General features: G+C 46.1%; 2 protein-coding genes across 4 annotated transcripts in view; both read right to left on the reverse strand.

Moving 5' to 3' along the window:
• LOC120940632 (MARVEL domain-containing protein 3-like) overlaps positions 1 to 24529 on the reverse strand; it is a 69196-nt gene that overhangs the window by 23955 nt on the left and 20712 nt on the right. For all 3 annotated transcript variants that reach the window (XM_040353601.1, XM_040353602.1, XM_040353603.1), the window contains exons 2-3: positions 19138 to 19360; positions 15448 to 15623 (exon numbers count right to left, since the gene is read on the reverse strand). In XM_040353601.1, coding sequence (XP_040209535.1) covers positions 15448 to 15623; positions 19138 to 19304 — 343 coding nt within the window. In that variant the 5' untranslated portion in view covers positions 19305 to 19360. The remainder of the gene's footprint in view (positions 1 to 15447; positions 15624 to 19137; positions 19361 to 24529) is intronic.
• On the reverse strand, positions 5574 to 8682 carry LOC120940633. Its single transcript, XM_040353604.1, has 2 exons — positions 8349 to 8682; positions 5574 to 8162 (listed from the first exon to the last, which is right to left on the reverse strand). The coding sequence occupies exons 1-2, from the start codon at positions 8668 to 8670 to the stop codon at positions 7501 to 7503; spliced, it is 984 nt and encodes a 327-aa protein (XP_040209538.1). The 5' UTR covers positions 8671 to 8682; the 3' UTR covers positions 5574 to 7500.

The raw sequence follows: 24529 nt of genomic DNA on the forward strand, positions 1-24529 counted from the left end.
GAAACACTGTTGTAGTGAATGTGGTGCAATGGAAATAAATTGCATGGAATCAGAAAGGAAAGGAAGGGATCTCTTCTTTCTTATTCTATACAAATATAAATTGTTTACAAGTGAGAAATCGGGGAGTATTGGTTGGTGGCTATTTATACCATTTGTTACTTTAATAATTCATATTATGTCTGTAAAGTATCTAAAAACCAAAACATTTTTTTCACTTTGGATAGAGTAGAGAAGGGTTAAAGTGACAATAAAATAAATGTATTTCTTAAACAGATAATACTACCATGACTTACACACATTAGATGTTTTTGTTAAATTTCCTCCTTGAAGCTTACTTTTTAAACTTGCACTCCTGATCTACTGTATTTGTTCCCCCTGTGGTTTCAGAACCAATGGAGGGACACGTATGAGTCACCTCTACGTGTTCGCTTTGTACTATAAGTGTGTGTATAGCCATTTAAAGCACTACACACACACAGGCAGTCAGGGACGATCCTAGGGTCACAGACGCCTGGGTGCAGAAATATTTCTGGTGCCCCCACATGGGCGTGGTGATCTTAACAACTCCTCCCCTTTACACATTTCTATAGCAACGACTCAAACAAAGAGATGCTTCCCTAACATGAACAAAGAGAACACATCAGTCATGGACCGCCCCCCCCCCCAGTGACGTCACTACACGGCTGGTCTCTCTCCACACAGAGACAGCCACTGCTTCGCTCTCCTCCTCTGACAGGAGGAGGGGGGGATGGGTTGGACAGGAAACACAGTGGCGGCAGCGGTGACCGGTGGAGAGAGCCGCCTCTGGAAACGGTGGAGGAGGAGGAGCACTCTGGCGCTTCAGTGCCCCCACCTTTGTGGTGCCTGGGTGCACTGCACCCCACGCACCTGCCTAGGATCAGCCCTGCAAGCAGTATTAGCGGGACACAGAACCAGTCAAATCGCAGATGTGGGGGAATGGGAGAGGCGTGTTGTGTCTCTCTCACACTGCCTGCGTGTGTGGTACTCTGAACAGCTGTGGGTACAGTTATAGTTCAAAGCAGAGGCACACACAGTGGAAACGCCTTCGGGGCTCCATAGGTCCCGGCAGCACTGGGGTCACAAAGAACAGGAGCTTTTGCTTGCAACATGATAGTAATATCTGTTTTATGAAAAAAAATTACTTTAATGTCACCTAAAATGAATGTCCTCTTAAAAGGTTGTTGCTGGAATAAGTGTGTTGGGTGGGATCATCTGAGCTCATGCACGTGGGGGTACATCTTGCTAAGAGCACACACTTCAATAATAATCTGGACCAGGCGGGGGCTGTGGTCATGTGAAGAATCAAGTTCAGGACAGTTCCCCGAGATGAGCATTCACTGTGTGCAATAATAAAGTATGGAATTTCTCCGAAAAGCGACTTTTGTTTTACTTTAGTTTTAGATCGAGTTAAGGGAGGATAGGGTAGGTGGGTGGTACTTTCTCCATGCTCCCCATTAACTCGTTGGGCACCAAGTGTGGGTCATACAGGAGGCCTACCCCAGGGTGGGTTCTTTGGGCGTTGAACAGGATCACTTATCCCAGCACAGGGATAACACCTTGCCCCGAAACCATGCTCAATATTGCCAATGCCCGGGACCAGGTGAGGGTCATGATTATGTGAAAGTCAAACACTAAGGGAGTCCCCCAACTAAGAGATGAGCCACTTGTGTGCAGTGTTATATGCAGAGTTCTTCCAAAGATATTGTCCCTTGTCCCACACACTTGTCCCACACACTTAAACAGATGTACATGTTGCATTAGAAGGGATATGCAGAGCCTATGCCCACTCCACCAGTCAGCGCTTCCGTTACCTCACTCCCAGTTACCTCACTCCCAACAAGCATGGACCTCATATGTGCTCTCACTAACTCTTCCCTTCCTGTGCCTCATGACCAGGCTGTAGATTTCCATAATGCAGCTTCCGATCTGGTTGCCATAGGTTACCAACCACTAGGGAGGGAACCAGGACATCGACCCCATCGCTACCGGAGGACCCATCACCTTACCAGGTACCAGGCCTAACAAATGGTTGCTTATAGCTTGTTCCTTCACTTAGTTACCCATAGCAACTACACTTCTTGTCAAGTTAACCCTTTGTAGTAGTGTTACTTTATACCCATAGTGCGTTTACAGATGCAAGTTCTTTGGAATACACCAGAACCGACATGTACCTCTTTGAGTAACTTCAGACCAGGCTCATAACGGTCAATGTAACATTACTGAACATGATGCGGCATACAGTTCAATATGAACAACATCCTGTCCTTAATCCTGAGGATGGGAGTTGTGGCGCTACAATATGGTAACACATTGGTGGAAAAGTCCGCTGTATAGGTTATAAGTCCTTGTTACAATGAAGTAAAAAATAAAAGTAAAAAATAAAAATAAAAATGGATAAAAAATAAAAAAGTAAAAATATAATTAAATAAGACCTGGGAATGATGAGTGATGAGGAAGGTGATGGAGGGAGAACACTGTTCTGTGATAAGCTGATCGTCCCAAACGCTGTCCAGGGGCAAGCCTTCCAAGGCAGGGGAGACCAGAGCAAGGACTCCAAAACATGTACACAAAAGAAGAAAACAGAGGGCACCTCCTGGTTAAACGTTATGAAGCTTTAATAATACACAGATGACAGTGTAGACTTACATATACAATGATAAAATCCAGTGTGAAGATTCGATCAGTAGGTGCTGAGGGGGATGAGACGTCTTGCCGGGCTAGATGTTAAGCCGATCGTGCTCCCGGGTGAAACTCCTATGTCGGACCGTCCATTGCTAGGAGAAACAGCTGGTACGGAGGACTAGTTGGAAAAGAGGCCCGAAACGCAGCGTGAGCCGCGGTGATGTCTCATCCCCCTCAGCACCTACTGATCGAATCTTCACACTGGATTTTATCATTTTATATGTAAGTCTACACTGTCATCTGTGTATTATTAAAGCTTCATAACATTTAAAGGGTCACTAAAGGATTTTTTTTTTAATCTAAATAGCTTCCTTTACCTTACTGCAGTACTGGTTTCATGTCCTCCTTGTTCGTTTTTGCTTTGAAGTAGCTGTAATTCTGCTGTGATCTCCACACTTCCTGCTCGTCTGTTTCCTTATAACCATCATACTGGGAGCTTTCTCACGGTGGTCTAAGCTGTCATTACTGTGTGTCTAAAACTTCCCAGAACCAATCAGATTCATTTTAAAAACAAAACACTGCCCTGGATTTGTTTGTTTTTGTTCTGTGCGTCTCTCTACTTCACAGAAACATGAAGCCAGTTTAAAAGTGAAAGTGAAACTAGAGGCACATTATATGATTGATTTTTATCTACTTTTAATCATTTTTAAAAGGAATCAGTTAACTTTTATGTCTCGTCTCTATACCCTGTAAACAGTCATTTCAGCAAAAATTTTGTTTTCCTTTAGTGACCCTTTAACCAGGAGGCGCCCTCTGTTTTCTTCTTTTGTGTGCTTAATCCTAACTAAGATGATGTAGTGGTCCAGACATGCCTCCATGAAGTGAGAGTCCATTATGCTTTTGCCCATGGTTTGGATGTCCTCCGTAATTCCTGGTTCCTTCGGCTGAGCCACAAAGAGACTGGAACACTTAGACCCACCCATACCCACGTTCTCGTTCCCACTTCAGCCAGATCTGGACCTTAGCTGTCCCTTTTTTTAAAGCACAAGTTGGCCAGCTAGGACCAAAATCCCAGGAACTGAGCTAAAATATATATCCTTTTCCCCAGCCTGGGCTATATGCAGGCTAAACTGTGCACATATATTTCAACCTGCCTACAAGTGTCCCACTTTAAGATTTTTCTCTAGCCCTGCTCTGTGACAGCTTTTGGGGGAGTTCCTCTTTACCCACCTTTTCCAACAGTGGGTGCAGGTCCCTTTAATTCCTTTTCCCACAATTCCCAAGAGTCCTGTACACTCCTAGGACATAGAAGTTGCATGGTTTTCAGCCCTTTAGGGCTCAAAAGGACCACGCCAAAAAGGACAACAGAGAGTGAACAGTTGAGGTCATAGCTCCCAACTGTCCCTGATTTTGAGGGACAGTCCTTGATTTGATACAATGTCCCGCTGCCCTCCTAATTTGTTCCTCATTTTGGTCTGATCTATATAGTTGTATATAAATTGCACTATTTATCTTTCAAAAAGTATTTCCCAGTGCTAAACCTTTCATCCAATTTCTAAATTGCTGCATTTGTAAATTTCAAAAGACAGTATAAAGGAATAATGGTAAAAAAATGACCAGTTACACTTACCGGTAGCTGTATTTCTGGTAAGTCTTACAGGACGGCACCCTGAGAGATGACTGGCTTCTCCTGACAGGAAACACAATCAAAAAGAGGTTAAAAACCCCGCCCCTTCCCGTGCTCCTCAGTTTGAGATAAAGTATGAACCCACCAGTGCACGGGAAAAACACCACAGAAAATATAATACAAACCAATAATGTATCACAAGGGTGGGAAGTAGGCCTGCCGTCCTGTAAGACTTACCAGAAATACAGCTACCGGTAAGTGTAACTGGTCATTTCTCTAGTCGTCTTCCAGGACGGCACCCTGAGAGAGAAGCAAGTAGCTTCAGGCCTACCTTAGGGCGGGACCACTGCTTGCAGGACCTTTCTCCCGAAAACCAAGTCCTGAGGTGACAGTAGGTCAACTCTATAATGTTTCAGGAACGTGTTCTGGCTTGACCACGTCGCTGCTCTGCAAATTTGCTCCACCGAAGCTCCGGCCCTTTCTGCCCAGGAGGTTGCTAGTGATCGTGTGGAGTGTGCTTTAACATTAGGAGCTACCTTACCGGCTTGTACATAAGCTAAGGAAATTGTCTGCCTAATCCATCTAGAAATAGAGGCTCTGGACGCTTGAAGGCCTCTTTTCTGACCCGAAAAACAAATTAATAGATGAGTAGAACGTCCAAAGACTGTAACTCTTTCTAAGTAAGCTAATAGACATCGTCTAACATCCAGACAATGAAAAGAAGCTTCTCCTTCATTCTGGGGATTTGAACAAAAAGAAGGGAGGATTACTTCCTGTGACCTGTGGAACTTTGTCACTACCTTAGGAAGATAAAGGGGGTCCTGACTTAGAACAACCCTGTCCTCAAATAAGCGAAAAAATGGCTCTTTAATGGAGAGCGCCTGCATATCACCTATCCTCTTGGCTGTCGTGATTGCCAAGAGGAAGGCAAATTTAAAGGTGAGTAACCTGATGGGGATAGTGTCAATTGGCTCAAACGGAGCCTTGGTAAGTTGGTTTAACACTAACGACAGATCCCAGGGTGGAACCCTAGAGATCTGAACTGGGGACAACCTGTCTCTGGCTATAAGAAACCTTTTGACCAGGGGGTCCAGGGATAGACGTCTATCCAAAAAATACGACAAGGCTGCCACCTGAACCCTTAGAGTCCTTGTGGCTAACCCCTTGTCTACTCCATCTTGGAGAAAATCTAAGATGACCGAGGTCTCCTGCTGAGAATTCTGTCTCTCTGAGCACCAGCGAGAGAAGATACCCCAGGTTTTGGCATATATACGCCTAGTGACTACCTTCCTACTAGCTAGAAGCGTGTCAATAACTCTCTCGGAGCAGCCCTTCTCCCTCAGGTTCCGCCTCTCAAGCACCAGGCCGTCAGCTTGAAGAAGCCGGGTTCTGGGTGATAAATCGGACCCTGACGAAGAAGGTCCGCCCGGACAGGGAGAAGTAGGGGAGGCAACACTGACCCTCGCTCTAGAGCGGGAAACCAGGCCCTCTTGGGCCACCAGGGTGTGACGAGAATGAACTTCCCTACTGCTAGATTTACCTTCTGCAGGACTCTCGGAATCAGGCTCAAGGGAGGGAAGGCATAGGCTAGCTGGAACCTCCATACCTGTGCCAGTGCATCCACCCCCTCCGAGCCGTGTTCTCGGGAGAGAGAGAAGAACCTCTTCACCTTCCGGTTTGCCCTGCGGGCGAAGAGATCTATCTCTGGGCTGCCAAAGTGCTGGCATATTAGACTGAAAATCTCTGTATTTAGTTCCCATTCTCCCTGGAGAATGGGATGGCGACTTAAATAGTCTGCCTCCAGATTGAGGGTCCCTTTCAGGTGTACCGCCGAGAGTGAGAGAACTCTCTGCTCGGCCCAGCCCAGGATCTCTAAGGACAAGTCTAGAAGGGTGCGAGATCTGGTGCCCCCCTGATGGTTGAGGAAGGCCACCGCGGTCGCATTGTCGGAAATGATCTGGACCTCCTGGTCCAAGACTCTGTCCTCGAATGCCTTCAGAGCCTCTCCGACCGCTAATAACTCGCGGTAATTTGAAGAGGCCCCCTTCTGTCGTTGTCCCCAGGTACCCTGGGCACGGAGATCGTCCAGATGTGCGCCCCACCCCCATGAGCTGGCGTCCGTGGTGATCCTGACCGGATTGATCTGGCCCCACGACAGACCTTGCTGTAGGTTCTGTGGGATGAGCCACCAGCCCAGTGAGAGCTTCACTGGTTCTGGGAGACTGACTCTGAGCTCTAGGGATTCCCTTCTTCCGTCCCAGGAGGAAAGAAGGAAAAATTGGAGGGGTCTGGAGTGGAGCTGAGCCCACGGGACTGCTGGAATACAGGAGGTCATTAGGCCTAGAACTCTCATGATGTCCCTGAAGGAGGACTCTACTCCTTCTAACGTTGATCTGACCACTGACATGAGACCCCGGATCTTGTCGTTGGGTAAAAAGAGCTTCCTCTCCAAGGAATCTATCAGAAACCCTAGATAGAGTTTCTTCTGCTCTGGAAGGAGTGAGGATTTCTCCTTGTTGATGATCCAACCCAAGGACTCGAGGGTAGTCATCACAGTGGCTAGATCCGAAAGAAGGAGATCTCGACTTTGATTGTATAGTATCAAGTCGTCGAGATAGGGAACTAACGCTATCCCTTGTAGGTGCAGGAAAGCGATCGCCTCCGCCAGGACCTTGGTAAAGACCCTTGGACTGGAGGCCAGTCCGAAAGGAAGGGCAGCAAATTGCCAATGCTGTACTCCCTGGGCGGAGGCGATCGCAAACCTGAGGAACCTCTGATGACCCAAGAAGATTGGGACATGGAGGTACGCGTCTCTTAAATCGATGGTGACCATGAATACCTCTCTTAGTAGGAGCCTCCTGAGGCTGTAAATACTCTCCATTCGAAACCTCTTGTGGAGGAGGGAGGTATTCAGGGGTTTCAGATTGATAATCAATCGAAATTTGCCTGAAGGCTTGGGGACCACAAAGATGTGGGAGTACACTCCCAACCCTCTCTGGTACACAGGGACTGGAACTATGACCCCCTGTTGTGCCAGTTCTGAGACATTTTGCAGAAGGCCTGCTGACTTGAGAGGGTCCTTGGGTAAGTGAGTCAGAATAAAGTTTGGAGGGGGAAGCTGACGGAACTCTAGTTTGTACCCCTCCCTTACGATTTGGAGAATGTGGGGACTTTGAGTAATACTCTCCCACCTGGGAAGGAACTGGGAGAGTCTTCCCCCGACCTTCCCGTCATTTGGAGTCCTTGTCGCTGGGTTTTGGATTGGAAAAAAGGATACCCCCTTTTTGTTTTTCCTTCCCAGCACCCCAACGTCTGTTGTAAGGGGCCTTCTTCTCCGAGGAACGGTTCTTACCTCCAAACCCCCCCTGGGGGCCTCGAAAAAACTTTTTCTTGTTTTGTCTAGGCTTAGTAGGAAAACGCACCCCTTTTTCTGAGGACCTAGTCAGGGCCTGATCCAGGCCCGTACCGAAGAGGAGGGAGCCCTCGAAGGGAAGACCACAAAGGCGGTTCTTAGACGCAAGGTCCCCATTCCACATCTTGACCCATACTGCTCTTCTGGCAGAGTTGAGGAGGGCTCCTGTCTTTGCGGTAGAACGTACCGTCTCTACTGAGGTGTCTGCTAAATAAGCTACTGCGCTCCCTATGAGCTGAAGGGATTCTAGAATCCCCTTAGAGTCTGAACCCTGGGACACATGTTCCATCAACTTGGAGATCCAAGAATTAGCATTCCTAGCAATACAGGCCGAAGCCAATGCGGGGCTCAAGGCAGCCGCATTAGCTTCCCAGGCCCTACACAAGGAGGTCTCTGCCCGCCGATCCATAGGATCCTTCAAGTTGCCTGTGTCCTCAAAGGAGAGGTCCGACTGTTTGGAAATTTGCGCGAGGGGAGCATCTAATCTAGGTATTTTAAAAAATTTAGATTCCTCCTCCTCTTTAAAGGGGCAACGTCGTTTCCAGGTCTTGTATCTTAAAAGCTTTTTCTCTGGTTCTGCCCATTCCCTGAGGATGATATCCTTAAGGGACTGATGTACCGGAATAGCTTTGGCCTGAGGTTTAGACAGGCCTTGGTATAACCTATCCTGTGTGGAAATTTCTTCCGTAGGCTGTGGAATCTCCTCGGAGGCGTACACTGCCTCAAGGAGACCTTCCATGTCGTCGGCAGCAAAGACATATCTGCCTGTCCTAGTATCCTCATTTTCTTCTTCCGCCTGACCAATAGAACCTTCCTCCTGGGGAGGAATCTCTGAATCTTCCGAGTCAGATACTAAGGAACCAAGGGATTCCTGGCGGACTCTAAAAATCTGCGAAGAGGAACTTTCTTGAGAAGAGGGCCCTGCGATGGGGGCTTCAGGCTCTTTGCTCTTTAAAGACACATGAAATTCTTTAAGAGTAGAGAGCATCTCAGACTGGACCTCAAGAAATCCTTTCAGAATTTCAGAGGTCTCCTTCCCTGCCAATTTAATGATACATTTAGCACAAAAGGGTTTGGAATAATCTGAGGGTAACTTGCAACTACAATAGCCACATTTTTTGGAGCGACTAGTGTCCTTAACTGAACGACTAGCACCCCCCTGGGCAACAAAATCCTCCCCTAGAAAGAAAAGGATACACAGGCATGTATGTAAATACTAGGGAACAACTACTGGGTCCCAGCCCACCATACCTGTGTCCAGGAAGACTCACCCCCTGTGGTCTCCTCCGCAGCCGGGGTCGTAGACGACCGGACCTCTCGCTCCATCGCGTGAGGATGAAGGCGCCGCTCTCTCTCGGCTGCTGCTGCCCTTTCGTGTGTCTCCGGTGCCGTGGGAAGCCGACTGGCGTGTTGGAGCTGCAGCGCGCCATCTTTGCTGAGCCGACCCGGAAGTGACACGCGCCGCGCGTGTGACGTCATTGCCCTGCGCCGCCGGCTCTGTGAGACGCCGGTTTTGGCGCCAAATTCGAAAACGGCAATGAACGCTCCAGGGAATCCAGGACGACCCAGTCGCAGCCCCAGACCGCACAGAAAACCCCCACCACCGGAGAGAGCCTGACCCACAGACCTCCAAGGTAAGGGGAAAGCTCAGAGAGAGAGAGTGGATCAGCCCCTGGAGCTCCAGAATAGCCACCTATCCCCAGGAGACTCCAGCACTCAGGGGGGTTCTTCAACCCACATAGTGAGGCCCCCCTGAGCAAGAAGGGACCCCCTAGGAATGGAAATCTTCGCTAAACCCAAAGGCTACCCAGTGCCTGCGGTTCAGTTCCCAGGGGGGGACCACCAGCCCCAGGCCTTAGGTCAGAAAAAAATAAACGTTTCGCTGTGGGGAAACACAATCAAGAACTGAGGAGCACGGGAAGGGGCGGGGTTTTTAACCTCTTTTTGATTGTGTTTCCTGTCAGGAGAAGCCAGTCATCTCTCAGGGTGCCGTCCTGGAAGACGACTAGAGAAAAGCACTTGTCGGTTTAACTAATACTTTTTCTGGTATAATTCTCCTTTAAGGGGGCGTATCCTATGCCTACATACTTTTTATAATAGGTGTGCATCATTCCTATCTCAAAACCATGGGCGGTACAGGCGAGGTGTCACCGGGCACTGGACTTTACAACTTTGTGTCCTGCATTAAAGCCATGGGCGAGCACAAGAGCACGCACCTTCTATGTAACCCCCAGACACCGTGGACACTCGATGCATGGGTGGCCTTGCGTTCAGCCACCTGAACCTCCAAACCAAAGACTCATCAAGCCTTACCTTGGTGGAGCCTGTGCGGGGATCTCTACAACCCACTACCTAAACTATCAGCTACATTCAGCCTCATAGTGAGATAACCCGCTTTTCCAGGGAACTGCATTTGTTCCGATATGTGCTACATCATTTATTTTGCAGGTGTATTTTTCTTATACACTATTGTACAGCGACCTAACGGTCAAGTGTAGAAAATAATCAAATATCCCCGTTATTAGAATAGTTTAATTTCCGTTTTTTTATTCCTACCATTCTGTAAGTATTGTCAATTCATCTTGTGTTCAATTAAACATTGTTGCTCATTGCGGTTTGCCTACCAGCGCTACACAGCAAACTAAAAAGTTAAGATTCTACCTTATTTTCAGGTCTAGTTACAGAGATCGCCAAGGCAAATAGAGAGTGAGTTTTCCTCACTGGGGACTGTTATAAAAACCCAACAGAGGTTCTAACTAATCACTATCCAAATTTAATTACGTGTATTACAATAATAATGCTAAGTTTGTTAGCTCCTAGCTCCAAGACAATTAGAGAGCGGGTTTCCCCTCATTGGGTACTGCAATAAAATCCCAACAGAGGTTTTTCCAAATATTTTTTTTTTTAGCTTTGGATATGCTTTAATTACGGTACATGTATCGCAATAGTGTTGCTCCATTTGTGAGCTCCTAGGAAAATGGCTATACCTACAACAACTGTGACTCTTTCACAACAGGAAACTGCAGGAGCACATGGGAGTGTCAGAGAAAGGCTGCAGGTCAGTCTTCCAAATGTAAAAGTGGTGTGAATGAAGAAAAAAAAAAGAAAAAAAAAAAAGAAGATGGATTACAGATATTCTTATAAAGCAAAGGAGTGAAGTATAACTAGTATTGGAGGGGCCACACAAAATGTCCTATTGCACGAAGACAGGTACAAAATATTCAGAGAAAAACTTACCAAGAGTTATCCCCAACCGTTAGTCTAAAAAGACTTTCAGATGTATTTAGGGCTTGTTGCACACGCAAGTAAATGTCTGTAAGACCAAGTCTAGGTTCACATCTATGCAGCTGCACTTGCTGCGTTTTTCAGACCACATTTTACAGTGCGTTTTTAGTTTTTTTTTTCTCTCTGTTTAAGCACACTGTAAACACACTGTATATAGCTGGCTTCTAAGAAGGGGGTCAGGACACCAGCCACTGTTTAACAACCAAGGAATCATCAGTCAGATAACAGCTGAATGTAAAAAAAAAAATTGCGGGTGTTCTATCGATTTGTGCCCGCCGACGAAAAGTGCCCGTACATGCGCAGAACAGAAGGGCACTCCAGCTGATTTGCCGATCAGCTGGAGGGACGTCACCATAGTGCATGCGCACATCGTAGGAAGTTTTTTGGCGGGAGACACCATTTGATGGGCACAATTGAAAGCTATGCAAAGTGTGAAGGGACACTGTAGATGTCAGATTGTGCCTCGCTGTAAACCTGCGGCGCAACAGCGAGGCACAATATGACAAATACGGTGTCCCTCCACTGTTTGCATAGCTTTCAATTCAATATCCTACAATGTGTGCATCAGTCGTATGAATGAAGAGTCATACCAGTGTGAACACAGCCTTAAGAGTAGTTTAACAGTCCCTCTATACATTCACTTTACTCAACTGAAAGAAAAAAACGATTGTAAATCGTTAAAGTGGTACCAGCAATGTCAATCAAAAGTATAGCAGATCTGATGGGATTTTGTTTCTCAGTTCCCCCATCAGGTTTAATCCACCCAAAAGGTGCCAAGGCTATGGGGGCTAGTTTCCGATTCCATCTGCCACCTCTGTTACTCAGTATCCCCAGCACCTTTGCCTACATTTAGCTTTTGCCTGGGAATCTCCTATTCAACAACTAAATGGGGTTGGTGACAGAGCCCTGTGCAAGAAACGGTCATTCAGGACTTCTCAACACAGACATTCCCCATTTTGAGTACTGGCAAGAACAATAAAAGAACAAACAGCAATCTGCCTACAAACTTTAACTGTGTATATGAATTACACCCATCTATCCACCAGGTGGCACTGTCGTATTCGTTATCTATGGTAAGGAAATCAGAGGAAGTACCATCCTTATTGTGTTATATGCACTTGTTTGGTGGCCAGAGTAGAAACTCCTCTTTATATTTGTATTTCGATAAAAAAAATCCGAACTTGCATTTGTAGTCAGTTTGGAATACTCACTTACAGGCCCGGACTGGCCATAGGGCACACCGGGCACTTGCCCGGTGGGCCGCGGGCTGCCATGGGCCGCATGTTCGTGTGGGGCCAAGGCAGCGGAGCCTCTCCGAGGCTGACTGGCCAGCCGCTATTACAGTTCGGCCGTCGGGCTGGGGGCAGAGACTACAGGTCACGTTACCTGTGACCATGAAGAGGGAGGGGATAAACATGAGACATGGCCGCCGGTGTTCAAGTGAGTGTGTCTCAGTCTCCATGAGTGCGCCTGGATAGGAGAATCCATGTCTTTATTTTTCTCCCACAGCCTCTGAATATCTGCTTCTCACTCTCCCCCTTCCGTGGGCATTCAGAGGCTGTAGGAGAAAAATAAAGAGATGGATTCTGCTTCTCCTATCCAGCCTCTTTCTACTGCCCCCTAGTGCTCATAGGCTCCCACCATACTCTCAGGCTCTCCCACTGCAATACAGCCCTCCCCCCCAGTAATCTCCAACTCCCCCCACTGATCTCCAGCCCCTGTACACTCCGGTCCCCCCAGAGCTCTCCAGCCCCCCCCAGTGCTCATCAGCCCCCCTATACTTTCCAGCCCCCAGTGCTCTCAGGCCCCCTCCCTGTGCTCTCAGACCCCCCCAGTACTCTCCCCCCAGTGTTCATCAGCCCCCAGTGCTCATCAGCCCCCCTGTACTCTGACCCCCCAGTGCTCATCAGCCCCCCTGTACTCTGACCCCCAGAGCTCATCAGCCCCCCTGTACTCTCTGGCTCTCCACGCCCCCCCAGTGCTCTCCAGCCCTCCCCCAGCGCTCTCCAGCCCCTCCCCCAGTGCTCATCAGCCCCCCTGTACTCAGTGCTCTCAGACCCCCCAGTGCTCACCAGCCCCCCTGTACTCTCCCCCCAGTGCTCTCCAGCCCCCCCCTGTGCTCATCAGCCCCCCTGTACTCTCTGGCTCTCACAGTGCTCCATACTCTCCAGCCCCCCCAGTGCTCTCCTTCCCCCTCCCAGTGCTCATAAACCCCTGTACTCTCCGCCCCCTCAGTGCTCATCAGGCCCCCCCTGTACTCTCTGGCCCCCAGTGCTCTCAGGCCCCCCAGTGCTTAGCCTCCCTGTACTCTCTGCCCCCCCAGTGCTCTCAGGCCCCCTAATGTTCTCCAGCCCCTCCCAGTGCTCTCAGGCCCCCCAGTGCTCATCAGCACCCCTGTACTCTCTGGCCCCCCAGTGCTCTCCTGCCTTCCGTGCTCTCCAGCCTCTCCCAGTGCTCATCAACCCCTGTACTCTCCGGCCCCCCAATGCTCTCCAGCCCCTCCCAGTGCTCTTAGGCCCCCCTATGCTCTCCCGCCACCCCTGTGCTCTCCACCCCCCATGTGCTGTTCGCCTTCCATGTTCTCTGCCCCGCTTGTATTTTCCAGCCCCTCCCCTGTGGTCCCCGCCCCCTCAGTGCTCTCCGACCCCCCCCATGCTCTTTGCCTCCCGTGTTTCCTGCTCCTGCTTGTGCTCTCCAGCCCCCATGTGCTCTCCGGCTCCCCCATAGTGCTCTCCACCCCCCATGCTCTCTGGCCCCCTTAGTGCTCTCCACACTCCCCTGTGTTCTCCTCCCCCCACATTCTCTGCCTCTCTATGCTCTCCATGCTTCCCGGTAAATAACCCATGCTCCGCTTTCTCTTTAAAATTGGTGGCAAGTGCAAAATTACCCTTACACTGGTAGTCAGTGTAAATCCCCCCTAACATTGGTGGGCAGTAAAAATCTCCTCGACAATGGTTGTCAGTGTAAATTCCCCCTTATATGGAGGTCATTGTATATTCCCCTTACACTGGTAGTTGGTGTAAATGCTCCTATTACAATGAGGCCAGTGTAGAAATCCCTATTTACACTGGTGGGAGGCGTAAAAACCCTGTTACATGGTGGTTACTGGTTAGTGCAAATTCCCCTCACATTGGTGGTCGTTGTAAATTCTCTATTACATCGGTGGTCAGTGTAGATGCCCCCACTATACACTTGCCAAAGATTTTCACCCCCCTCCCCACCACTGCCACTGATTCCATCAACCCCCCAGCATTGCCACTGATCACGCCCCCTCCCCCCTGCATTGCCACTGATTCCATAAGACCTAGGATTCCGAGAGGTTTTCTGTCTATTGATGGGTCCCCTCACCTCCCCAGTCCATGGTGTGCAGGCCGTGAGGAGATGATGTGCTGTAACCTTTAGCAACCAATTAGTGAGCAGTAATGATGTGCACTTATCTCTTGCAACCAATCATTGAACGGTAAGGATATGCAGTAACCTCTAGGAACCAATCAGTGAGCAGCAATAATTCGCAGTAACCTCTAGCAATCAATTAGAGAGTGGTAAGGGTGTCCAGTAACCTCTAGCAGCTAATCAGTGAGCAGTATTGATGGACAGTAATCACTTGCATCTCTGGGTTTAATACTGCTTTAATTGAGAATTCAGATATTCCTATACCTAGTGATTAGTCAAGAGTTCCAGATTTCAGTGATGACTTTCAGAGAGACTATTGATGCCTCATCCTTGCAAATCTGAATCCCCAAATCTTCCAACTGACAAACATTTCTAAATGCTTGTGTATGTGTTAATTTCAAACTAATTTCTGCCACCTTACGAGTACTCATAATCACATGCAGAAAGTTAGGTTTGGAGCTCTCCACTGCCTCCTGGTTTACCGGATCCTGTGCATACCAAGGGAACAAGTCCAGTGATACAAGAACTGCATGAATTCACTGCTCCCTTCTACTATGTGTAGTTGGTGGCACAAGAGTCACAATAGTGGACCATTTAGTGATGTAAGCAAAACAATCTAAAACAATTTTATAGTTTCCAGAAGGCTGCAGATTTACTCCTTGATCACTCTAATTACTATACTTGCGAAAAGGCAATAATAAACAAATAGCTAATGGCTTGTAAGGCAGGCCATACACGGTGCAAATTTCTTTCCAGCACCCATGGGTTGAAGCCATCCCAGCTGGGAGAAGACCCAGTCGCTAGCGATAATCGCAAGAGAATCCGGCAGACTGATTGTACAAAAGTTGGTCGATTGATCAACTTGGTACATTTAGCCTGCCCATTAACAGTTTGAACCTTGGCCAGTTCCTGCTGAACCAGCCGAGACACAAACTGTATGGCCAGCCTAAGACATGCAAATAGTCTTTAGTCATTTAGGTCAATAAGACGCAACATTGAAGGTAAAGTATTTAAGGTGATGTAAAATATTTAGCAAACTGACTGAAATATCTCTTCAATTACAATTGCATATATTCATCATAAATACCTCTTCTTGAACATAGATTGGAGCACTTTTCTGAGAAGGTCTGCTTCTCCACATGGCTTCTGGGAGTAGAATGATTGTACTGTGAAGGGGATGGTCTACCGTGCCTTGAATGATGGTCTGAAACAACTGTTGGTGCTCTAGAATTTTGGCTTCGTACCGGTGTCTGTGAAGTCAACCTGTATACAAAATACACAAAAATGTTTTCATCTGAGAGTCATTTTGAAGTTTTCCCTTAAAGTGGCTGTAACCCTCAGGCATGAAACATGAACAAAATACATCCTTCTATACTGTGTACTTGTGTCTATTTAAAGCGCTGAGTTTGATTTCTCTCTGCCAACTTGTTCCTCTGTTATCTGCATTAGTCACTTCTGAAGCATTCCCTGACTCCAAGAGATAATTGGTGATGGAGAAGAAGAGCGCCAGCACACAGCGTGTGATTGACAGTGACAGATGTGCATGCTCCCCTATACTGTGAGGAGGGGGAAAGAGTGTCCCTTCTCTCCAATCAGGACTCGGTGCTCTCCTCATTGAGCTGTGCAGTGTGACTTCAGATCTCCGCCCGCTACTTTTTAGAGCCGAGAGATGCTGTGTAAAATGTGTTTTAGAAGGCTGTAGAGAAGATAGGGCTGCAGATAAAAAGGATACAATTTATGTAGGAGGATTTGTTTAATTGCTGTGTATCACCTGAGGCCAGTCACTATACTGGTTATATAAGGGTTTTTAACCACTTTAAAACATCTTAAATATACAGTAAAACTTTGGATTGAGAGTATTTTGTAAGACAAACACATTTTTTTAAATAAAATTTTTACTTGATATACAAGTAGCCTCATGCCACAACTGAGTATAAAAGAGAAAAGCGGTGCCTCCAAGTGTAGAAATATGGTTACATTTAATAAAAGGTACAATATTTAGCAGCTCACGTGGTTTATGACTAAAACAGGCACATCTAAGTATGCAGGCATCCGGGGTAAAGCTGTCCACATAGACCGTCCTCCACACCCCCATCAATGTCGTCCCTTCCATGCTGTCCTCCACAAGCTCTTCAAGCCTCCCTTTCAGATCGCTCAACTGCAGTGTAGTCTTCTGACAGCGGTGAGAGCCGGCGGTGCGGAGGATGGTCTATGTGGACAGCTTTACCCCTTTTCCTTAATTACTTAGATGTGCCTCTTTTAAAGCAGAGTTCCACCCAAAAGTGGAACTTCCGCTTTAAGCACTCCTCACCCCCTTACATGTCACATTTGGCATGTCATTTTTTGGTGGGGTGGGGGCATTGGTAGGAGTGGGACTTCCTGTCTCAATTCCTCCTTCCACCCAGGGACTGCCTCTGCGACTTCTCTTCTCGCCTTAGACGGCCCCTCCCTTTTGGCGATCTCTAGGGACATGTGACAGGTCCCAGGAGATCGCCTGTCCATTCACAGAGCACAGTGCGACTCGCACATGCACAGTGAGTGCCCGGCCGTGAAACAGAAAGCTGTCATGGCCGGGTGCCCACACTATGAATAGAGGCGCTGGCTGGAGAGGGGGGGGGGGGGGGGGAGGAGCGGAGCGGAACTCCGGGTGGCCGCGTCGCTGGACTGTGGAGCAGGTAAGTGTCCGTTTATTAAAAGTCAGCAGCTACACTTTTTGTAGCTGCTGACTTTTAACACTAAAAGGCTGGAACTCCCCTTTAACCATCAACCATATGAGTTGCTAAATGTTGTACCTTCATTAAATGTAACCATATTGCTACACTTCTCTTTTATACTCTGTAGCTCCTGCAGGATTTTGCTTCTAATCCCCTTGTGGATGAACATTTTATGGTTACACAACCTCACATTGCTATAATCTTTGATATACAAGTGCGTTGCATTACAAGTACCATATATACACACACGAGTATAAGCTGAGTTTTTCAGCACATTTTTTGTGTGCTGAAAATGTCCCCCATGGCTTATACTTGAGTCACCTTTTTGCGCCTGATCTCCCGGACTTTGGGTACCTGGTAGTGGTCCACATGTATCCCCACTCTTCCTCTACAAGTGTGCAAAGTTTGGTGTCCGGGGGACCTACGGCTGGGGAGCACCGATGTTTCATCTTGTCAAATGTTTTTATTGAAGGGGGCACTGATTTTTCAAAGCCGGGCACACCTTCCTTAGACTCCCATGTTAAACGGTCATTTATCCTGTGACTTTGGGGGCCCGGTCATAGGTCCTCTGGACCCGGAACTTGGCCCACATGTAGCCCCATTTCTCCTCTACAAGTGTGCAAAGTTTGTTGTCTGGAGGACCTATGGCTGGGGAGCACCGATTTTTCAAATTTTCATAGACTCCCATGTTAAACGTCAGTCTAGTCATGGGCACAGTGAGGCAAGGGCACAGTGAGGCATGGGCACAGTGAGGCATGCATATAGACACAGTGAGGCATGCAGATGGACACCCTAGGCTTATAATCGAGTCAATAAGTTTTCCCATTTTTTTTTGTGGAAAAATTAGGTGCCTCGGCTTATATTTGAGTATATACGGTATGTTTCCAGAACAAATTATGCTTACAATCCAAGGTTTACTTGTTATAAACCTATAACAACACTGCGCTGAAAAACGTTATCCTAAATCATATAACAAACAATAATACGTAGTGATAAATATGTGATTATTCTAGAACAGTGAAAAAAATCCTGCTGCCTCCTTTATATAAGAAATATATCTCTCCCATGAAATGAAATCAATATTAACCACTTCAGCCCCGGAAGAATTGGCTGCTCAATGACCAGAGCATTTTTTTTTATTCTGCACTACATCGCTTTAAATGACAATTGCACGGTTGTGCAACGTTGTATCCAAACAAAATTGATGTCCTTTTCCCCACACAGAGAGCTTTCTTGTGAGAGTATTTTATCACCTCTGCAGTTTTTATTTTTTGCGCTAAAAAAAAAAAAAAAAAAAAAAAAAAAAAAAGAAGAGCGACAATTTTGAAAAAACAAAAAAACAATATTTTGTACTTTTTGCTGTAATAAATAGCCATAACACTAGGGGGCGATAAAGGGGTTAAATGTGTTCCCTAATGTGTGTTCTAACTGTAGGGGGAAGGGACTCACTATAGGAGATGACAGATTGTGGTTCCCAGCTTGTAGGAACTCACGATCTGCATCTCCTCTCAGAACAGGGATGTGTGTGTTTACACATGCACGTCCCTGTTTTTCCTCTCATGACCGCGATCGCTCGTGACCGACGGTCATCGCAACCGCTGGTCACGAGCATCGGCACCCCTGCTGTACAGCAGGTGCACGCGCCTGCTATCCCGCTTAAAAGGGACTGACGTACAGCTATGACGGTCCGCGGGAACAAGCCGACCTGCCGCAGAATAATGACGGCGGCTGGTCGGCAAGCGGTTAATAGATTCCAGAAGGTGCTAGAACAATGCTATACATTTAAAGCATGAAATGTTAAAGTTCATTAAAAAGTCAGTACAATACAACTGCCGATAGCTGTCCTCCAATCGTGCGGGAAAAAAAATATTTGATTATTCCACCTCAGTTGCTCAACCTATGCAAATCTCACTCACCAGATGGATGTACCTTACATATATGCTCGGCATAAATCACTCAGAATGCACCACTCATTCTGAAAGATCTTCCTATACGTTGGTATGACAGATAATCAAGCGATTCCTCAGATATTGGGCAAACATAAATTCCAACAGACACAATACCTTTCATGTGATCTCCGGTCTCTCCTTTCATGGTCAAGTTGGTATCTAGGATGGTCTTGATTTGTTGAACCATTGTGGCTGGGTCGTTCCCTCCTCGATCTATCATCGTATGATTTGTGGGACGGTGGAATCCTGTTGCTATTTGCGCTTCTCTGGGAACGCGACATCGTTCTTCATAGAGGCACACAAGACGTGCAGCAGAGCAGTGACAATCTTCTCAGTGCTAAGTTGAGAATGACATAGCTTATGAGACACATCTGGAACTCCACTGTAATTAGCAGCAAAAAAATTGATGCCATATGTGTGGATACAATTTTCATCATTTGGTACTAGTAATCATTTTTTTACTCTGCAATTTTCCTTGCTACTATAATATAGTACAAAACACCACAATGTACATTGGTGGTTATTTACGAAAGACAAATCCACTTTGCACTACAAGCGCAAAGTGCACTTGAAAATGCACTGAAAGTCACTGTAGATCTGAGGGGGACATGCAAGGAAAATAAAAAACAGCATTTTAGCTTGCACATGATTGGGTGATAAAATCAGCAGAGCTTCCCCTCATTTCAGATCTACCCCTCAGATTTACAGCGACTGCACTTCCAAGTGCACTTTCAGTGTAATTTCAAGTGCCCTTTGCACTTGTAGTGCAAGATTTGCCTTTTGTAAATAACCCCCATTGGGTACTATGGTCTTAGTTTATATAGCTATATACAGTAAGAGTATGTTATCATTTTCTTATCAAATTCTATAATAAAGAAGGTTATACTAAAATAAAAAACAGATAAGCAACTAACAGCAGGTACAGGAAAATAACTTTTCTAATGTATATCCATAAATATATAGGGCCTGATCCATTAAAGGGCCAGGCCACACAAAATGTATCACTTATTTTGTAGATGCTAGAAAGTTAAACCACCATGCAATCTATCTCTTACTCTCTCTGCAAAGGTATGGTTGTGTATATCTGCTGTAGCCATTACGAGCTGTTCCTTTCTCCATGTTGAATCTGTTATTTATTTTGTAGCATTAACCACTTGACAACTGCCCTATAGACAAACTACGTCTACAGGGCGGTTGCTTAACTCCGGGAGACTGTTAATTAACGTCCTTCCAGAGTTGCGCTCCCCCCTGGGGCGCGCACACTGGAGTGTCCGTGACTGTTGGGTCCAGAGGACCCGGCGCATCACTGTAAATCGCCGCTGATAGCGGCGGTTTACCACGTAATCGCTCTGTCCAATGACGGAGCGATCACTTGTAAACAAACTGGCGTCATGTGATGACGCCGGTTCCTCCCTCCCCTCTCTGTATCGAACGGTACAGTGTGAGAGGAGAGGGGAGAGAGCGGATGCAGCAGCAGTGCTGTGGGCTGGATCTGTGACAAATGTAGTCCCAGATCCAGCCATCCAGCCATCCCTGCTCAGCCATCCCTGCCCAATACCCTGCAATACTCTGCCCCATACTGTGCAATCCCTGCAATACCCCGCAATACGCCCCCCCTCCTGCTTCTACCGACTCAACGCTACGATCAAAGCCAGGATTGATTTTTTTTAGGCTTCCCAGCCTAGTGGTGAGATGTGGGGTCTTATTGACCCCATATCTCATTGTAAAGAGGACCTGGCATGCCATATTCCTATTACAAGGGATGTTTACATTCCTTGTAATAGTATTAAAAGTGATCACAATTTTTAAATTTTTTTGCGGAAAAACATGTCAAACTAAAATAAAGTAAAGAAAAGTGAACAATAAAATATATATATATTTTAAAGCGCCCCTGTCCCCAGTAGCTCGCATGCAGAAGCGAACGCACACGTAAGTCCGCCCACATATGAAACTTAGTTGCCTCCTCTGTAACTAAAAATATATAACCAGTAAAAATATTTAAAGCGTCGCCTATGGGGATTTTTAAGTAGCGAAGTTTGGCGCCATTCAACGAGCGTGTGCAATTTTGAAGGGTGACATGTTGGGTATCTTTTTACTTGGCGTAACTTCATCTTTCACATTATGCAAAAACATTGGGCTAACTTTACTGATTTGTTTTTTTTAAGCATAAAACTTTTTTTTTTTTTTTTTAAAACACGTTAGAAAAATTGCTGCCCAAATACAGTGCGAGATAACAAGTTGCAACGACTGCCATTGTATTCTCTAAGGTCTTTGCTAAAAAAAACATATATAATATTTTGGGGTTACATGTAATTTTCTAGCAAATAAATTATGATTTTTAAATGTAGGAGAGAAATGTCAGAATTGGCCTGGGTGCTCCAGAACACCTGAAGGTGCTCCCTGCATGTTGGGCCTCTGTATGTGGCCATGCTGTGTAAAAGTCTCACACATGTGGTATCGCCATACTCAGGAATAGCAGAATGTGTTTTGGGGTGTAATTTGTGGTATGCATATGCTGTGTGTGAGAAAAAACCTGCTAATATGAAAATTTTGAGAAAAAAAAAATCTTGATTTTGAAAAGATGGGAAAAAAATTACAACTTCAAAAAACTCACAATGCTCTTTCTAAATACCTTGGAATGTCTTCTTTCCAAAAAGGGGTCATTTGGGGGGTATTTGTACTTTTCTAGCATGTTAGGGACTCAAGAAATTAGATAGGCCGTCAGTACTTCAGGTGTGATCAATTTTCAGATATTGGCACCATAGCTTGTGGACTCTATAACTTTCACAAAGACCAAATAATATCCACCAATTTGTACTTATTTTTACCAAAGATATGTAGCAGTATAAATTTTGGCCAAAATGTATGAAGAAAAAAATACTAATTTGCTAAATTTTATAACAGAAACAAAGAAAAATTCATTTTTTTTTTTACAGAATTTTCAGTCTTTTTTCTCTTATAGCGCAAAAAATAAGAAACCCATTGGTGATTAAATACCACCAAAAGAAAGCTCCATTTGTGTGAAAAACACTTAATTTGGGAACAAAGTTGCATGATTAATTGTCATTCAGATTGAGAGAGCAACGAAAGCTGAAAATTGGTCTGGTTATTAAGGGGGTTTAAGTGTCCAGTGGTTAAACATGCAATAGGAGGAGCATGAACATGTAATGCCTTGTACACACAACGGAATTCCATCGGAGTAAAGTAGAACATGTTCTATAACTAAACTCTGATGAAATTCCTCAGAATATCCAATGAAAAAACTCAGACGGGGCTACACACGATCGGAATATCCGATGGAAAAAGTCAGACAATTCTGATCGTGTGTACAAGGCATAAGAGTGTGAGAGGGAACAAGCAAAAGCCCAAATAGAAAGAAATAGAATCAAAAAATGTGACACATAATGAAATATCCACGACACACAAGAAGACCAGCTCTGACTCGGTAGGCTCCATCTAGAAGTCAAATATGGTTGAATTGAGTCACTTTCATGCGATAATTTATCCTTTAACCACTAGAGGGCCGCGCTGTGAACGTCTTTCGTGGCTCTCAAGTTTCGGGTGGACGTCCCTGGATGTCCTGTTTTCATTCGGCGCGCAGCGGGAAAACACTGTGCCCAGCGCATCGCTGGGAAACCGATGCACGTGCCTGGTGGCCGCGATGTCCGCCAGGTACCCGCGATCGCCGGTTACAGCAGGGATGTGGAGCTCTGTGTGTAAACACAGAGCTCCACGTCCTGTCAGGGAGAGAGGAGACCGATGCTGTGTCCCTTGTACATAGGGACACAGATCGGTCACCTCCCCCAGTCAGTCCCCCTCCACACACAGTTAGAACACACCCAGGGAATACATTTAACCCCTTCCTCGCCCCCTAGTGTGTTAACCCCTCCCCTGCCAGTCACATTTATACAGTAATTAGTGCATTTTTATAGCACTGATCGCTGTATAAATGTGAATGGTCCCAAAATTGTGTCAAAAGTGTCCGATACGTCCGCCGCAATATCGCAGGCCTGACAAAAAAAAAAAAAAAAAAGAAAAAACAAATCGCAGATCGCCGCCATTACTAGTAAAAACAAACAAAAAAAAATCATAAATCTATCCCCTATTTTGTAGACGCTATAACTTTTGCGCAAACCAATCAATATATGCTTATTGCGTTTTTTTAACAAAAATATGTAGAAGAATACGTATCAGCCTAAACCGAGGAAAAAATATTATTTTTTAAAAAAAAATTGGGATATTATTATAGCAAAAAAGTAAAAATCATTGTGTTTTTTTTTCAAAATGTTCTGTCTTTCTGTTTATAGCGCAAAAAATAAAAATCGCAGAGATGATCAAATATCACCAAAAGAAAGCTCTATTTGTGGGGAAAAAATTATAAAAATATAATTTGGGTACAGTGTTGTATGACCGCGCAATTGTCATTCAAAATGCGTCAGCGCTGAAAGCTGAAAATTGGTCTGGGCACGAAGGGGGTTTAAGTGCCCAGTAATGAAGTGGCTAAATGGCAAAGTCAGCAAAAATAGAATCCAATCTCTAGTTAAATTTATGCAGCTGCCTAATTAAGGCACACACTGAGGCGATGCGCTGGCGGGAGACAAAAAAATCTCCTGTCAGCAGCATCTTTGGAGCGGTGAGAGGAGCGGCATGTATACCGCTCCTTCACCGCTCCTTCCCATTGAAAACAATGGGAAACCGCGGCAATACCGCCCGCAATGCGCCTTTATAGAGGCGCATTGCGGGCGGTATTAACCCTTTATCGGCCGATAGCGGGGGTTAATACCGCACCGCTAGCGGCTGATTCCCGCGGCAATCCCGGCGGTATAGCGCCGCCATTTTTAGCGGCGTTATACCGCCACCGCGGCTCCCGCCCCAGTCTGAAAGGGGCCTTACATACATGCTTAACACAACACATTTCTGTGTGTTAGGTGAGCTGTATTGAAGCAGCACATGCATTTTATATGGGTTGTCAGGCCACCTTAAAAATGGAAAAGGATTCCTATTTTTTTTTTTTTAAGGTTTTACAATACCATGATGGATGCCATCTGTGATTTTGTGGTGCGCTAAAACACACGTTGGTGCAGTGTCAATGTGCATTGCAGTGCTATTAAAAAAAAAAAAAAAAAAAAAGGAATGATAATGAAGCTAAGGATTGTGTATTATTAACCCTCAAGAGCTATTTAAAGCCCACTGCACCCCTTAAAAAATTTGTATGGACAATGTTTACCCAGTCGGTTTAGGCCTAGCATAGCCCCCATTAGCAGGGGCGGACTGACAACTCATGGGGCCCCCGGGCAATAGGAGATTATGGGGCCCCCCAGCAAGCTGCATGCTGTGGGGGCACTCGATAGGAGGGAGGGGCCAGGAGCAGCGAAGAGTGACCCGAGAAGAGGAGGATCCTGGCTGCTCTGTGCAAAACCAACTGCACAGATGAGGTAAGTATAACATGCTTGTTATAAGCCCCGGACCAATATGCAGCCTAAAGACCCAAGGGGTTTTTACAGTT

The sequence above is a fragment of the Rana temporaria genome, chromosome 5 (genome assembly GCF_905171775.1).
Source record: "Rana temporaria chromosome 5, aRanTem1.1, whole genome shotgun sequence".
Lineage (NCBI taxonomy): Eukaryota > Metazoa > Chordata > Amphibia > Anura > Ranidae > Rana > Rana temporaria.

Bases quoted from the DNA above. Each gene is read 5' to 3' on its own strand.
- LOC120940633 (XM_040353604.1), bottom strand. From the start codon at position 8,670: ATGCTCTCTACTCTTAAAGAATTTCATGTGTCTTTAAAGAGCAAAGAG. The intron at 8,163-8,348 runs ATAGGTTATACC...TACCTAGATTAG, and splicing joins GGAAGAAATTTCCACACAGG to ATGCTCCCCTCGCGCAAATT.